General features: G+C 43.6%; 1 protein-coding gene across 1 annotated transcript; it reads left to right on the forward strand.

The window, feature by feature from the left end:
* Window positions 1-192: 192 nt before the first annotated feature.
* znf106a (zinc finger protein 106a) lies at window positions 193-17190 on the forward strand. Its single transcript, XM_079219662.1, has 22 exons — window positions 193-252; window positions 2484-2537; window positions 2947-3008; window positions 4575-4769; window positions 5449-7404; window positions 7490-7952; window positions 8454-8523; window positions 8723-8877; window positions 9315-9375; window positions 9500-9814; window positions 9991-10795; window positions 11275-11324; window positions 12225-12370; window positions 12457-12591; window positions 13053-13169; window positions 13430-13621; window positions 14076-14138; window positions 14283-14402; window positions 14529-14600; window positions 14862-14933; window positions 15446-15592; window positions 15691-17190. Exons 2-22 carry the CDS (start codon window positions 2484-2486, stop codon window positions 15745-15747), a joined length of 5307 nt encoding a protein of 1768 aa, XP_079075788.1. The 5' UTR covers window positions 193-252; the 3' UTR covers window positions 15748-17190.
* The last annotated feature ends 544 nt before the right edge of the window (window positions 17191-17734 follow it).

Below are 17734 nucleotides of genomic sequence, written 5' to 3' on the forward strand. Positions count from 1 at the left end.
AAACCAAAACAGCCAAGTTGTAATAGTTTATAATGTCTCCGAGTTACCAAGTTGTAATAGTTTTTAATGTCCCCGAGTTACCTGTGTAAGAATCACACACACACACACACCTGCCCACTGCACCACGGTGTGCGGGTTTCCCCTGAACAGCGGTGTCCCTGAACGCCTCACAGGTTGTAGCTGGAGGATGTTGTTGCTTCAGCGGTGGATGAGAACATGCAGTAGCCCCACACACATTTGGGTGTTTTAAAGGTAGTCAACAGTAATATCGAATGTATTTACAACGCACAAAAACATGATGTCTTATCTGTAATTCATCGTACTTTTATCATGTCGTAGAATTGACTTGCGTTACATTAGCTGGGGGTCTAACGTCGGTGTCGCTGGCTAGCACGGCGTTGCTAACTTGCTAACCTACTAACGCTCCATACCTATCGCTATTACTTTAGAATTAATGTTAATTATGTTAGAATAAATACCGATTGTATGTCTGCTGAGCTTCTGGTTCACTTAACGACACAGTTTCTATGGAAACGCGAATAGCTGAACTCTCAGAATGGAGAAGCTAGCTAGCTAAGCTAACGCTAACAACAACAGTAGCTAGTTGAAGTTCAGGTAACGTTAGTTTTTAACTGTTACAACTATAACAGTCGCAGTTGTTGTAGCTGACGGACTTTGCTTACGTTATAACGTCAGATGTTACTGCATATGTTCAGTTGTAATGTGACCTGTGTTGATGAACTCCAAGTTAGCCCACTGCTAGCAAGCTAACTTTACACTCACCTTTGTTGTTGAACTGCTTTGGGCTCTCTGCTATTTAGCTTTCTTAGAGCCTTATGATCTCTTCAAAAGACAACTTTACTGTTTCGGTGTCACGTCATGCATGCTGTCTGCACACATAATGCTCGCTGGTAAATGATTCCCCACCAAATATCTTCCTCTCACTGTGTTTACAAACAGTTAAACCAAAAGGTGAATCAGGAGGTGATATCTGATTAATTGGGTGTCTTTCCACTATCCTGCCTGCTGCCCTGCAGAGATTCAGTGACTGAGAGGAAATATGACCCTGGTGTTATAAATAGCTGCCCTCTACTGCTTTGGGAGTGAAGAGAAATTGTGATGGAGGTCTTGTGAGATATGTCATATACAAAATATAGACATAAATGATGGGACCTTGCACATGGTCTTTACTATACATGCTCTATAATAAACTTTGCTGTTTGGCTGATTAATCAGCGATATGGTAAAGATAAGAAAGTTGTGCAGAGACAGACAGTAAAAACAAAGCACTGCCTTAAATTATCATAAGAAAGAAGTATTTTTTCCCTGATTCATAATTATTAGCTTTCATTAGGTCAAAGATACACAAAAGCCAGGATTATTTGTCCAGTATTTGTTTGTTTTTCCTCCAAATGAATGTCAACCGTGCAATCTTCCAATATACAATCCTTATTTTCCACCATACCAAGTGTTGTACCTCTTTTCTTGTTCGTAACCAATCAATATCTCCATCAGAGCCATGTTGCCTGTAGGAAGGTATTCTGTATTGCATTAGTTTTTGCTACCAGAAATATTTGAAGGAGGAAAAGGCACAATTAAATGGCATAATACCCCCTAACTGACGATTAGATTGTTGCTTGAAGAAGGTCTATGTGGCCATTAATAGATACATAATCACATTACTGGACCTACTTTCAGTGTGCAGCTATCCCTCCTCAGGAAATTATTTTATTTCTTCCTGAACCAAAATCTGCTGGCTATACACATTGTTCTTTTTCTATTTTAATTATATATATATTTCATAGCCCAAAACTTCAACAATTAGAGATGGCACGGATGTTTTTTTATTGTTGTGTTTTTGTCATGGTTTTGTTTTGGACGGTACTAAAGCTGTTATAAAGACAACATATTTTTCCCAAAATCTATAAACCAGTAACATGTTAGAACAGAAAAAGGTCCCCACATGATCAGTTGCTTCTTCTTGAGAAGGCCATGTTAGAAGCACCTAATAACCACAGGCCTATATCTTCACCAGCCTTTGACCTGAAGGTGGCGTTAGTTTCTAACACTGTTTGTGAACATTCAACAAGTTCAGACATAGCTCTGATGCTGCCTCCGGGCCACAGCGTTTCTATGTCAGCAGACTGGAATTAGACCAGTGTCCAGGTTGAACTCTGTGCTGACATTTGGGCTGCGGTACCGGGGCATGTCGTTGAATAGTTAGGTGTGGTTGTTTAGAGAAAATGAGCCTTGAGCTCCCTCCGCTGTGTTGGTTTGATAAGTCTGAGTTGTTGCGGAGAGCTCACAGAATTATTTTTGATTGTCACAATGTCCAACTACAGTTTAGCCACACTCATCACACATTATATTTATAATTCAGGGTGTTTTGTGGCTTTGTCCAAGTAAGCTGTGATTGATGAGACATTTTATGTACTCAATTCTCTCCATTGACACTAATGAGCTGATTTCTACTTGTGTTCAAGATGGCGAAAAACAGAGAGTGCATCCTTTGTGAGACAATCCACTCCTCCAAGCAGGTAATTCACCCTCAAACTCTGATATATACTATCAATGTGTAAATACTGTATTATTTCATGTGAGACATTTCGGAGCTACAGATACATTGACACTGGAGTTACACAATTTATTTCACAAAATGAATATCAAGGGGTTTAAAATATAATTCAGTATTATTGAATATAGGTTTTGTTGGGACTGTTTACGTACTTTTATGCACATTTATTATACCAGTTTTTAAAGGAACATTTCATTCTTTGGTTTCTTAAAAAAAAGTCCCCAAATCCAATGCCAGGACATGGAAATTCCTCTTCTTGGGGATCAATAACATTTGATCTACCACCGAGCTAAACAAGGGAACTTGCTGGAAACGGACAAGTTTAATGGTTGCTGAAAAGAAACCCTTTTTTTTTCACTGTTTATCCGCAGGAGGTGGATGAGCACATGAGAAGTATGCTGCATCACCGTGAGCTGGAGAAGCTTAAAGGCCGGTGAGTTGTTGTAACGTGACTCAAATTTTCACAGATTTCTTTGTAGAAATTAGTAATATCAAAACATTTAGTTTCCCAAATAATCACGGATTACCACAGGATCTAGGAGAACTTTTACTGTCATGATTCCGTCGATGATTGCATTTTATTCAATGCACAGATTTGTAATGTCATTGCTAAATGATTGAATGTATTTGGGTCCAGAGGCACGTGTGCACACATGCACATGCTCGTTATTCGGCGAGTGGATATGAGGGCAGCTGTCTCAACTGTGGCAAATATATTTAGACACAATCTCGCCGGAACAACAGGCATGACCGATAGAAGGCAACTGGCTATCTTGTGACTCCTATGTAGATTAGTGAAAGTATGTGGCCTGTCGCTGAGAGGGGAGAATCTGGAGCGGAGAAAATACTTTGTTGAGGGGACGGAGTTGTTGCTAAGTTACTGGGATTTCATATAAACATTGATGTGCAAGGATGGCATCTTTTTAAACGTGATGGTAAGGTACATTTGTATAAAGAAAAAACTAAGAAGAAATGATATGAACAGTATGCAGCAAGTGCAACGAATTATGAAAGAGAAGGTATAGTTTCAGGTATAGAGTGCATGGTAATTTATTTTAGAGAACTGTCTCTCCAGGAATGGGGGGCCTGAAGCTTAACTTTAGCTACAGCTTGATGCAGCTCTGAGTGACGACCATTCGGACTTACACATTGCAACTCCAGCAGAGGAATTCATCATTACCAAGTCTGGCTGCACTTCTGCCAGCATTGCAGCTGAGAAATAACGTGTCAAATAAATACAAGTAGACCTATCTCTCTGATAAAGACTTTGCCAGCTGCACGAGAGGTCACAAAATGACGGCATGCCGTGGCACAGGTTTGAACAAGAGAATTGAGATGGAGCCAGCAAAGTCACTACCGCTATCAGAGTCACAGGATGGCATACTTGGGAGAGGTTTTGAAGTGGAGCCTACGAGCAGCTGCACGAGGCTCCAGTTACGCAGGCTTTGCTCGGGATTGGTCAGCAGGATGCTCAGGCCTGTTCTAATAGCACATGCTGGCCTGGAGGGGGGCTGTTCTCAAGGAGGAGTGTTGAGTGTCAAATACAGACGTCGCCTTCTGTAGAGTGTCAGAGCGCAGTGGACACCATCATGAAAGAGCACTAGGCTGAGGGCACCGTGCCTCTCTCTCCCCTTCCACGCGTCCCGGTGCTGCGCTGCACGGCTGGTTGTGGTAGCTGGACATAAAACAACTAGATGAGCACGCTGCCTGGATCCGGCCTGGCTGCTCCTCCTGCGCTCGCTCTGCCGCCTATGGCCTACTGAAGAAAAAAAAAAAAAGATCAGGAAGATAAAGATTATAACTTTTGAACAAGAAAAAATTACAAGTTAGCTACCTCCTGATCTGTGACATATAGAGAATTCGGACAAGATATCTTATAAGGATTGTTGAGTATTCTCCTCTCCTGATTTTATTTTTACTTTAAAGTAACAGAACCAGACTAGATCAGAACAATGCCTGAGGGAACGATTGATCGCCCGCTCTCGCCTTCCCTCCCCAGGGACTGCGGACACGAGTGCAGAGTGTGCAAGGTAACGCTGGTGAGCCTGACTGATTATGCCAGCCACATTTCCAGTCCCAAGCACAAGCAGAATGTGGAAGCCGCCGATCAAAAGCATGCCGGGCACGACCATGACGAGGACTACTTCGACCAGGCCTTGGTGGACCTGATCGAGAAGAGAAAAGAACAAATCAGGTATGTCATGTAAAAAGTAGTCTTAAGGATTATTTATTTGCGAAAACATACATTTGTTCAAACACATTTTCTTTTGAGTGCTTTTAATAAACTGTTAATGAAATCTGTTAATTTTTAGTTTTTTTAGAAGAAAAAAAACATATTTCATATTTGTCAACATGGCATTTGATCACCAGTGCAGAGCCTAAAAGAAATATTGCTATTTAGGCAAATCAATTTCCGTGGGTAATATTTCCATTCCAATTTGTCTTTCCTTGTCTCTTTGTTCATAATGTGTTAAATTTGATCCGCAAATGTAAATGTAGATGTTAGCTCACGGGTTTGTCTTTTGTGTACATGCGCCATGTATAGTCACATTTTAGCTCCGTGAAGCCTACGAGCCTGTTTTAGCTGCTGCTTCGAGTTGAGCTGCTGCTGGAGTCGTATGTCAGGACTGCAGCCTAAAATAAAAGCATGAGCGCCCACACAGAGTTCAGACACTCACCTACTGCCCTTTAGAAATGGTAAAACACAACCAAAAACCATCACTTCAACCATGTGTTGCTCTGAAATCTGGAATCAATTACATATAATTCCTTTGACGTAAAATTGTGGTTTTAGAATTGAAACCTCAAATTAGGCAAGTAAAATGTAGTGGAAGATATAAATACATACTGATATTTGTCTTGGGTTTATTTAGAAAAGAAAAGGAAACTGCTGCTGTAAAACTGGCAAAGGAAGAAGAGGATCAGAGGAGAAAGGTGGAGTTTCAGCAGCGGTTAAAAGAATCTAAGGAGCGTTACCGGCTGGAGTGTGCCTGGAAGAAGCAGCAATCACAGGGGTTCAATGGATCCAGCCAACACAAAACCTGGTATGGGGGCAACCAATATAAGGCCTACGCAGGGGATTCACAACCCTGGCAGCACGGCACACAGGGAAAGAGCGCCACCTGGCATGCTCGGGAGACTCCCAACTTTCAGAAATGGGCATCTGGACAGTTTGCTGGTGGAAACTTGCATTGCCAGGACGGTTTTGGCAACAAGCAGTGGGATCAGGGTTCATTTTTTGGCAATCAACGAAGTCGACTGCCTTGGCTCAGCAACGGAGGCAGCAGTAACGGGGTCTATGGTCGAAACAATATTTCCCAGAACCCACAAAGGAGCCAGCCCTTGAGCTTTCTCGGGCCCTTTCCTACGTATCCATCTCCATCACCCAATGTATTTGTCCGGGCTAACCAGTTTCAAAATACATTCAATGAGCAGGAAGGTCAGCAGGGAGGTCAGCAGGGAGGTCAGCAGGGAGGTCAGCAGGGGGACAGGTTTCAGAATGGTCAGGAGAAAACAGCAGAACCTGACCACAACACTCATAAGAGTTCTAAGATCTTTGGTAGCAATCCAAAGCTGGACAAAGCCTGTCGCTGGTCCCCCTATCCAGTCACAAAGGGTTTAGAATCTGCACCCCATAAGGACAGCAACCCAAACTCATCAGAGCAGTACAACAAAGTCCCCAAACCCCAGACACAAGACAAGGCCCGAGAAACCAGTGTCGTTCACAGACAATCCCGACCTGAACTGAAATCGGGGCAGTTGACCTCGAGTGGACAAAGTGTGGAAGAGAAAGGAAAGCAGAAAAATAACCCCAAAACCAAATCCAGAGATAGTAGTAACAGCAGCGGTAGAAGCAGCAGTAGTGCTCAGAGAGATGTACCCCAGAACGCCACGTCTGGTCCTTCCAACCAGAAGGCAAATAAGCCATTGCCGCATAAAGATAGGAATATGTCCTCACTTCCTGTTCTCAACAGTGGAGCACAACTCGGCAAGGCGTCCAGTCAAGCGCACGCACAACCAAAATCAACTGCAAAGCAGAGCGGAGTCAGTTCTCAGGCTACACTCGTTGGGCCCCTTCAGTCCAGGCAAGAACGGCAGCTTCCAGAAACGCTCAAGAAAGCCAGACAAATTGTGTTGGAAAAGAGGGGCTCTTTGGAAAGCTCTAAAAACAACAGGATGGAACTGACACTGCACATTGCGGAGGAGCAGCAGAAGGATCTCGTAGAGAGTCAGGTGGGAGTGAACAAAGAGAACCGGCAGAATGCAGCTAAACCAAATCTGCCGGACTCCGTCAGGCCAGAAAAGCCTGAATTGCAACCTTCAGACAGCAGCCAGTTCCTCCAATCTTTGCAAGTTAGCACCTCTACCACGGAGAGCCCGGAGCCCGCGGCCTCAAGCCAGGACGACGACGAGAACAGGAGGGGAGCGGAGGAGGAGACATGCCCAGCGGCCCCGGACGAAGCCATGGAGGCCGCTGATGCCGGGCAGAGCTCAGAGAGTGACACCTCCAGGAGTGGCGAGGCTCAGACGGTGTCGGGTTCAAACGCATCAAGTCTATCCACGCTTGACCTGCCTCCCGTCTTGAAACGTGACCTGACCAAACACATGGGCTCCAAGAGCAAACCCGGTGGCCACGAGCCCAACCTGAACATTGCCAGACGGGTAAGAAACGTGAGCGAGTCGCGGAGAAGTGACACAGAAAAGGACTCTGGACTCAAACCGACTGTGCGGCAGCTCCTCAGCTCCTCTGGGTCACGACGTAATGTGAACTGGGATCAGGTGTATCAGGAGGTCAGGAAGAAGCAAGACAAAGGGAAAGGCATGCCAAGGTAAATGTTTGATCTTATCTTTAGTACATTATTTTAAATTCTTTTTGGTTTCAGTTACTCATGTCATGTCCTCTTTGTCCTCCAGGTTTGGCATCGAGATGGTGTCGATCGACCAGGAGGACCAGAGCCAGGAGGAAGACGCCATTCCCCTGCTTGAGGGCTTCCAGTGGGAGACGTTGGTGGACATCCCCACCTCACGAAAACGCTCCTTATCAGAGAGCAGCATCGCCCCGGGCTCCACTCACTCCCTGTTTACATCCCTCATTTCAAACGAAACAGAAAAAAGAGAAGTCCTCGGTTCAGAGAAGCAGGGATCCTTTGTTTCTCCAAATCCCATATTCGCTCAAGGGAAGAAAGACAGTCAGCATCAGCAGGAGGTGGAGCAGATGCTTGACCAGTTTGAGGCCAAAGCACAGAAGAAGCCGGACAAGCTAACGTCTGCGACGGTGAAGGCCCTCCAGCGGTCGGATTCAGTGCTCGGGGACAGCAGTTCGGGGACGGAGCTATGCGACGGCCAGGGAACAGGAAAGAGGCGAAGAGCAGCTAGGGTGAGTAAAGGAAACGGTGTTAAAGGGGAACTAGTTTACAGGTCTTGGGGAGTACGACGGCACGTGTAAAAAACACAGTTATATGCAGAAGAAGCTGTGTAAAGTCCTGATTAAGGTCCTCAAGACTGATAAATTGGAAATTACAAATATCTGTTGGTGCAGAGTTAGAAAGAAGTGAGACCTCTGTGACCCACTACTCATCTCTGCTTGAGGCTCAAGGCTTTATTAGCTGCTGCTAGTGTAACCTCTAAATGTCATACCAATTGCATTGTGGGTAATGTATGCACATGGTTTTGAAAAGGGGGTTGAATGTGTTGACTAAAAAAGACAATATCTGATTCTGCTGCAAAACAAATTGACCATGATGAGTCTGACAGCGTTTAAGGAGTGCAATGCTAAAACTGTGGAGTACTCTTTAAAAAAAAAAAAAAGGTCTGTGTGACTTTTATTTGTGTCTACTTTAATAGTCAAAAATGTGACTCTGTTCTTTCTTCCTCGTAGGACGTTCCAAGTGCCGAGGCGTCTTGCTTGGAGCACAATAACAAAAGAAGGAAAGTAAAATCTAAAAAAGGTATGTATGTGTGAGTTATGTTTGATTATTGAAGTATATGGTTTTGTTTATAGTATACTGTCTCAGCTAATGCAATTCAAGGATTTTGGTGGAATAATTTGACAGCTTCAATCTAAATAAATTTGTAAAATCACAAAGGTGATTCGAAATGCTGAGTAGTGCCGATCTACCGTCGGTTCATAAGTGTGTTTTGGTGCAGAGCGTTTACAGATCGACCAGCTGCTGGCTGTGTCTCTGCGGGAGGAGGAGCTGAGTCGCTCCCTGCAGACTGTTGATGCCAGCCTGATCCAGGCCCGAACGGTACTGGAGGCCGCCTTCATGGAGGTGCAGCGTCTTATGGTGGTTAAACAGCAGGTAAAAAAAAAAAAAAAGACACAACCGTGACTTTTCATTTTGATTCAAGAGCAACTTAGTGTGTTTATACACACTTGGGTTTCAGTTAGCGAGTGTTGGTTCTCTCCTGGAGAGTTACCTAGTTTTTAGGGCCGGCGCAGTTGAAGCAGATGTCCACAGTTTACTGAGCTTAGCGAGTATTTGTTGTCTTGCCAGCCTGTTGAGGTAGTGAAGCGTGTCTTAAAGTGCCTGTATGTGCTGTATGGGCAATGTAACTGGATGATGATGATAGTATTTGGTAAATAAGTTTATTAACATCTAGTTCTATAGGTCACTTATTTATCTTACTTTTAGTGCTTCTAGTTTTATGTCATGTTCCTCAGTCAGTAATCAACATATTATATTATATTACAAGCAGAAATATCCACTCCCTGATTGTATGATTTTGTCTCACCCAGGTGACTGGAGAGATGAGTACACTGAGAAGCAAGCGCATTGAGTTACTTCAAGGGATGCAAGGTAAGGACTAAGAAATGCATGACATTAAATTGTATTAAATGGTACCTTTTCCTGCCAGTGACCACAAACTGAAACTGAAATAAACAGAGGAATTAACGTTTTACTGTGCGTTTTATTATACAAGGCAATTTGGAGGAGGCCCCTCAAGTCAAACTAAAAGAAGAAAGGGTAGATCCATTAGAAGCTGTGACCCACGTGCCGTCCTCCATGCTGCTTCACTCTGTCGCGGACACTGCTGCTGCCCCGAGTCCAGGTCCTCCTGGCGAGCCCGCCTCCCCTCCTTCCTCCAGCCTTCCCTTCATGCCTGTAGTTGTCAAGCAGGAGCCTCAGTCTCCCGTCCATGTCTGCTCAGAGCCGGACCCTGTGGTCAATATAACCCACTGTGCTCACAGCACCACTCAAGAGCTGCATGTCGCTCCAGCCGCAGCCTCTTCACCAGGTAACATCATACAGTACATTTCTGCCAATGTTTTCATGCTATTACGCCGATGGACAGATTGCAGCAGTTATAACCAAAAGGCTATATAATAGTGTTTTTCCTGCCAAAAATGATCAAAAATATCTTCTCAATTAATTAGCAGTGTGCTGATTCATATGCTTCTGAAACTCTTGCAGATCCAGCCCTTAATTTTCAGCCATCTCCTGAAACAAAACAGCCTGAGTCGTACACAGAACATAGTTGGGAGAACTTCAACGACCCTGCAGACTGCAAAGAGAGCTTATCAGGTCTGGTTGAAACAATGGAGAAGGCCATACAGGCATCGAACAACTGTCTCGCCCCTTTGCCCGACTCCAAAACCTCCATAAATCTTCTCCCAGCCAGCAGGAGGAGCTCTGAGGCGGGGAGTGTTGTTGACTGTGCAGCCTCACCTTCCTTTGAGCCCCTCTCTCTCCTCAATCTGCCCGCCTCTCCCTCCGAACTGAGGAGCGGAAAGCGTGTAAGGAAGCTGAAGAAGAGGAAGGTGCTGAAGAAGGCCCAAGGGCCCGAGCAGCCTGAGAGCAGTGACACAGAGATAGATGGCGACGCCTCGAGGCCGAGGTGGCTTCGACCGCGCAGGAGACCAAGTGGGAGCTCTGTGGTCAGCACCTCCACTCCGCCTTCAGAAGACAGAGAGGGGGACATGAACATGGAGTTGGGCGAGTTGGGCGAGGAGGCCTCCAGGCGGCTGTTTCCGACCGCCAGGCTTGAGAAAGACGACCCAAAGTCCCCCGAACACGCGGTGGAGCGTCCCCAGGTGGCCCCCGTCGAACTGCCGCTGAACTTGGATTCAGAAGAAAGCATGGAGGTCTGTCAGGACGTCCTGGTTCCAGCTTCCCCTCCGGTTCAGGTCCCAGACGCCTCCAGACTAGAGCCACAGAGCCTGGCCTGCAACGAGGTCACCTCCACCAGTGACATGGATGCGTGTCGATCCTCCGAGAAGTAAGACTCATTCTTGACCTCTAGAAATAGCCTTAAAAAAACTAAACACTATCTCAACTCAAGGTTCTTTTACTGGCTTCTCCTTGAGCTTTCAACCCTGTCACACTTGACTAACTAATTATCTTGGAAAGCCACTGAGTAAACTCTATCTGCTGATGAGGAGAGTTTGATGTGCTCAAAAGCTGCAGAACAAGCAAATAAGTCGACCTTTATTTGACATTGTTATTATTGAAAAGAATAATAAAGTTGCAAAAAGTGAGAAGACAAGAGTAAAAACATTTTTTTAATGCAGTAAACTATCAAGGATTTTATAATAATAAAAGAAGACTAAATATAGACATGAGAACTGGGTTTTAGAGGTCATGATAACATTCTGCCAGCTAAAGACCCGTGACGATCTTTTGTACGGGGTCTAATCACACATCATTTAGGATTAAACCCAAACTAAATCTCATCAATCCCCTCTTCCCCCCACACAGTGACCTGCCGTTTCCCGACACGTCGCCCAAGATAACTAAGATCTCATCGGGTAAGTTCATCTCTGGAGAGTTCTCCATGTTATAAGATAAGATACGATAAGATAAGAACAAGTTCGTACGACATGCGGGAGTGAAAACCCAGCAGTAACAGAGAGGGAGGGAGATACGGTGTTGTTTAAATATGTGGATAACAGCATGTTTTCAGACTGTTTCTCCTGGACGACATTCATAGTGTTGCACTTGTTTGTTCACATTAAGAGCTGGAAAGAGACGTTCAAACCGGCTTTCTCACCTGCACACAGCTGATGAATCACACAGGGAATGTCTGCTTTTTTATTTATTTGCTATAAAGGACACTTTGCAGTGATGGTCGCACACCATTACTCCACTTGTAGTATTGTTGTTTGAACACAAAACCAAACATAAAAATCATACCACCCTCTGAGAAGCCAGAATTAAAAATGCCATCCTCCTTGAGCAGGTTAAAAAAAGACTCTCTTGAGGGCCCAAATTACTTTTTATGGGCAAGATATTCTTAAAGGTATACTGGTAAAGGTTGACTTTCAGTGACGCTGTATGAGCATGAGTGCAGTGGTGAATAGACACAACCTTCTGAAATGTGTATTTTTATCCTGAAACATACCTCTCATTTAAATGTCTATCCAGAAAAATACATGCAAACCTCCACTTATAAATTGATGATCGCTTGGAAATTTTATAGAGAATATTTGATTTTAAGTTATAAGTTTAAATCTCTGCAACTGTTTATTTGTAGTGAACAACTGTCGATGTTGTTATCATTCAAGCTAAAGCTAGTGTAATGTGCTCTATATCTGTGTGTGTGTGTGTGTGTGTGTGTGTGTGTGTGTGTGTGTGTGTGTGTGTGTGTGTGTGTGTGTGTGTGCGCGCGTGTGCGTGTGCGTGTGTGTGTGTGTGTGTGTGCTTCACAGATGCCTCCTCTGACCACGGGCAGGATGATTTGCCCACTGAGGGTGTGTTCGAGGGCCACCAGGAGGCGGTGAACGCCATGCAGATCTACAACGGGCTGCTGTACACGTGCTCAGGAGACCGCACCGTCAAAGCCTTCGACCTGGTGGTGGGTGTCATCAGGGCGTCATTGGTCAGGTTGTTACCTGTGAATGTATCAACCCAACAAACTTGGATTCTTTTTTGCCGTTGCAGAGTCATAAATGTGTCGGCGTGTTTGAGGGTCACAGCTCCAAAGTGAGCTGCCTGTTGGTGTCCGTGGCTCCCAGTCTGCATCATCGCCTTTATTCTGGTTCCAGTGACCAGACCATCTGCTGCTACAGTCTCAAGGTGCAAACACATTTCTCTTCTTTACGCGGATTAATCACATTAATAAGTGATTATCCATGCAGCACTCATTGAATGTATGGCATTCTCTGTTTGAGCTGGTCAAAAACACATTTGTGTGGTCAAAAACACAGGATTTTTGTGTAATACGTTGATTAATAACTAATTAATAACCAATTAATTTGCTCTATTCTTACTCACGTCTGTCTTATTATGTCGGCTGTTTGTTGATTTGGGCTTTTTATTTTGTATTTTATCAGACCATATATTGTGCCGCCATATTTGTAAAGCAGGTTTTCATGACTTTACATTGGGAAATGGAAGAAGAGGGCCATTCTTTGCTCTACTTTTATAAAAAAAAAAAATACAATCGGGACCATATTCGGTACAATAGTCACCTTAAAGCAAATCCGTTTCTGTGACGCCGTTAAGTGAATTCAGTCGTCGTTGTTTCCCGTCCACAGACACGAGAACTCGAGCAGCAGTTCTCCCTCCCAGACCGAGTCCTCTGCCTCCACAGTCGATGGAAGATTTTATACGCTGGTCTGGCAAACGGCACAGTGGTGACCTTCAACCTCAAGGTGAGAGATGCCGTGTGCACACAACGTGACTGTAAATGTAAAGTCTTCTTAAATGTGACAATTTGCTGCTTCACTTTGTTTGATATGATCGTAAAACTGTTTGTAAGAATGTGTTTAGTTTTGTAATTGAGAAAAAAAACTATATATTAATGCATCATCCCAGGAAATGTATTTAGCTCTGTTGGCTGTCTTTTGATTGAGAAAAGGTGGAAAAAAGTGACGGTCTACAATGAAGGGGCGTTGTTTTCTATTTTGTTTAGACCAACAAGCAGATGGATGTGTTCGAGTGCCACGGGCCGCGAGCCGTGAGCTGTCTGGCCTCGTCTCAGGAGGGGGCCCGCAAGATCCTGCTGGTCGGCTCCTACGACAACACCATCAGCGTGAGAGACGCCAAGAGCGGCCTGCTGCTGCGCACGCTGGAGGGTCACACCAAGACCGTGCTCTGCATGAAGGTATCTGAGCGTCATCACTGCCGCAGTGTTTTTTTTTTAGTATTCCAACGCACAGAAAAGACAACACGTTTACACATTATGTGGTTATAATGTTGTTTTTATGTTGTTTGAAACAGTGCACTTGATAGTGCATGTTAGTTTTTATGTGTTTTACATGTTATGTGTTAGAAATATTTGCGTGTATCTTATTTGGCCACGTGTATCTTGGAAAAGAGATTATCGTGTGTCAATGAGATAAGTCCCTGGTTAAATAAAAGTTTAATAATATAATAAATAAATGTATTTTGCATGGCATATATGAAGTTTTGTTGCCCAAAATAAGTGTATTATCTGCGATAATAATTTAATATATATCCCCTTTTCTCAATTATCTAATGTTTTAAATTGTACGGGAGCTGAGGATTCATTGTTTTAGTGAGATTTAGTGAGTCATTCCTTTTTCTTTCCCTCCCAGGTGGTCAACGACCTGGTATTTAGTGGCTCCAGTGATCAATGTGTCTACGCACACAACATTCATGTGAGTCAACCCGTTTATCTCTTTTTACACAAGGATTTGATGTTTATGATTCCTTTCTTTTACAATAAAGGCCACAGTGGAATCACGAAGTATAATGTCAGAACCGTATTAATATACACATTATATTCTGTGCCGCCCATACAGACGGGAGAGCTGGTGCGGGTCTATAAGGGCCACAGTCACGCTGTCACGGTCGTGTCCATCCTGGGGAAGGTGATGGTGACCGCCTGTCTGGACAAACTGGTGCGGGTCTACGATCTACAGGTCAGAATCCAGAAACCGTCTCTGTCTTTATGTAACATTAGCCTTTCATCCACTGTGACTAGTGAGCAATTAGCTTATTCGCGTTCACACAGAGAATCTTAGTTCAACCTGTTGTTTTCTCCACAGTCTCACAACCAGCTGCAGATCTATGGTGGACACAAGGACATGGTGATGTGTATGGCTATCCACAAGAACATGGTGAGAGACCTGCTTATTCCAGAGCTATTTGCTTGGAAAAATGTCTAATGAGACACTCATTAGACATCATCAATTCTAATTGTATTCAATTATTTGATTGGCTCTCAAGGTTTTTGTTCTGCCACATGTTTTTGCACATGTTTAAATTCAGCTGCTGTTTTTCTAAAGCGTATGATATACAATTTTTTTTTTTATACATTTGAGAACATAAACTTAGAGATCTGATTGTAACCCGTTATTTGTGTTCATTTTGTGTTTCAGATCTACACCGGTTGTTACGACGGCAGCGTGCAGGCCGTCAAGCTGAACCTGATGCAGAACTACCGCTGCTGGGTAAGATGAGGGAGCTGAAAGGTGCAATATGTGGATCAAGAGAGCTTAATCAGATGATGTAATAGTGAGAGATGGAAGATGTCATATGTCCGGTGTATTTTGGAAGAAATCAAGACAATTCAGCAGAAATCTGCCTCTCTCTGAGGAACTTAACATCAAACCGTGATGCTCATTTTGATTTTTTAGATTGCAAAACATTTTAACAGTACAACAAAATGTTGACCTGAAGTAAGGCCATCTTGTTTGTTCTTATCTTATTTTCAGAAATATAATCAAAGTGAATACAGAAAAGGAATCTTGTATTTATTACAGTAGACAAGCTTTAAGATGGACTTCCTGTTCCCAACCTTTAAACGGGGTTGGGACTGTCCTCTCTTTCAGGAAATACAGTTAGTTTATATTCTTGCTTCATAACTGGACAGCGAAATAAAGCAGCAGAGAGCTCTCGGATCTGCAGACGTCCGGGGTGGCTTCCCTGCTTTATAGTGATTACCGACGTCTTGTGTTGACAGTGGCACGGCTGTCCACTGGTGTTCGGGATGACGGAGCATCTGCAGCAGCACCTGATCAACGACCACACCAGCACCAACTCCCTGGTGCTTAAGTGCCACTGGAAAAACTGTGACGAGTTTTTGTGTGCACGCAACAGCTCCAAGCAGGTATTTAAAAACAACACCATTTTAATGTCTTTTATAGTACATAGAGGAGTGTGTTTTGGTTTTCAGAGCTTGATTTAGAGGATGTTTCTTTGTTGCAGGGGATGCTGGTGCACATGCAGAAACACGCTGAGGAGGAGACTCAACTGGAGCCTTAAGGGCTGCTGGAGGGGCTTCCCTGCTATCTTTGACCTCCCATATTGGGGGGGATGTTTTTTAGACCCACTTGACTTCGTTGCGCTCCTGTTGAGCCCGACGAGTGGCGTCCGACGACTCCATCCTTTCTGTTCGGTGTTGGAATCCAACCTTAATACAATCACAAAAGGAGGGTTGGGTTGGTTGGTTGTGCTGCTGTTGTTTGTTTTTTTACGTTCTACAAAAACACGCCTTCCTCTCTCTCTCTCTCTCTGACCACTGCACTTCCTCTTTTCACTGACCAAAGTAAGACAAAGAAACACTTGACTTTTGTTTATTGAAGAAACTTCAGCGATGCCGGTATCCGAGGGATTTGTTCCGCTTTTCTGTAGAAACTGCAACAGAAACCGATAACCGTCCTCCAGGTTTCGTTGTCTACGATATGGCATGGGCTCAGAGATGTTTTATTGTTGTAGTGCAGTTGTGATGTGTCATGTGAAAGCAACCTGTAGTTGTTTTTCTTTTATTAAGCAGACATTCACTCAAATTAACCGTTTGTTAATGACAGTGAGTGATTCAAATTTTTATCAGATCGCGTTTTAGTTCAGTGTGATTTGTATTGAAAGAGTTTCATTGAAGTGACGTAAATTAATATATTTTTGTTTTTTTAATTGGTTTTCAGGAAACAATTTCTAACAAACATCTTTTTTGTTGTTGTTGTTGTTGTTGTTGCTCAGTGATATTCAGGCGTTGAGGGACTTTGGTGCAGTTGTGTGACTTGGCCTGAAGATGCCATTTTGAGAATTAACGTTTGCAGTGATAACAGAGCCGAGATGTGATGATGATGATGAAGACGGTGTGTGTGTTCCTGTTTTATCTGTGTCGGTTTATTCGTCCTCAATGTTGACAAAGTGGTTTAACCCTGTTTTTCATGAGTGAGTGTGACGTACTGTTTTTATGACACAATTTCCTTCTTGGAGACTTTTTTTCCGGGAATCGATTTTAATAATTGGATAATTGAAGCATTGAGCAGAAGGCAGCGGAGCTGTATTTTCCACAGTGAAGATAGTTTTCTAATGAAGTGTGGAGGTGAAGGATGTTTCGAGGAGGTGTAGATTGAGGAGCTTGAAGGGAAGAACTAGGATTCATCTCCCATGCCATACCTCACCCCTTAAACACAGACAAGTTGGTTAACACAAAGCCCCATTTTTAAAAAGGCAGATTCGACCAGTTTTTGGTGTGGTTACAGCTCTCGGTTGCGCCCTCTGTTGAGGAGTTAACGTGACGTTTCACTTCATCCGCTCGTTATTTATGTCTGAGAAAAGCGGGCAGTTCATCGCTTACCTGGCATTTCTGAGTTTCTTCAATTTTTTTCAAGTTATTTAAGTTGTGAAGAGATATTTTTTAAGAAAGTGCAATCTTAGAGCTTGTTAATGAGAACAATAAAAACAAAATGGTGCAACATCATAAAACAACTGTGTCTCTTCTTTGTCTTTTGATTTTAGGCGACTGGTAACGCAGTCAAACCAATAACTACACATTTATTTATGTCTTTATTTATTTGGTTAAAAATGCAGTACACTCATTTGACCAAAGCCTTAAATAGGAAGAAGAAGAAAAAAATCAAAAAAAGCTGCAGTCCAACCCATTAGCCATATTCTGTCAAATCCATATTTTGGACCTATTTAAATAAAAACTCGTCAGCTCCACGGATTTGTTCTTGAATCTCATCCATCCACATGAAGAGCTGAAAGACTGGACAGATGTTGAGGAGGTGGGGTGTGGGGTCGGGGGTTACTTCCTGTCATCTGGAGCTGAGATGAACAAAAGAAGCCTGAGTTTGTCCACCAGGGAGCGCTAGATGGCTCGTACCCAGCACGGTCAATGTCCAGCAGGATGGTTTTATTCCCAAAATTAAGTGATTGGGGAGGCAGTGGGATGTTTGTACAGGAGGCTTTAAAACCCCAAATAAACTGTTTGTTGTATTATCAGAAATATCAACGCTGAAGG

Source organism: Taurulus bubalis (assembly GCF_910589615.1).
Source record: "Taurulus bubalis genome assembly, chromosome: 1".
Lineage (NCBI taxonomy): Eukaryota > Metazoa > Chordata > Actinopteri > Perciformes > Cottidae > Taurulus > Taurulus bubalis.

Bases quoted from the DNA above. Each gene is read 5' to 3' on its own strand.
- znf106a (XM_079219662.1), top strand. From the start codon at position 2,484: ATGGCGAAAAACAGAGAGTGCATCCTTTGTGAGACAATCCACTCCTCC. The intron at 11,325-12,224 runs GTAAGTTCATCT...TGTGCTTCACAG, and splicing joins GATAACTAAGATCTCATCGG to ATGCCTCCTCTGACCACGGG. The intron at 15,593-15,690 runs GTATTTAAAAAC...TCTTTGTTGCAG, and splicing joins CACGCAACAGCTCCAAGCAG to GGGATGCTGGTGCACATGCA.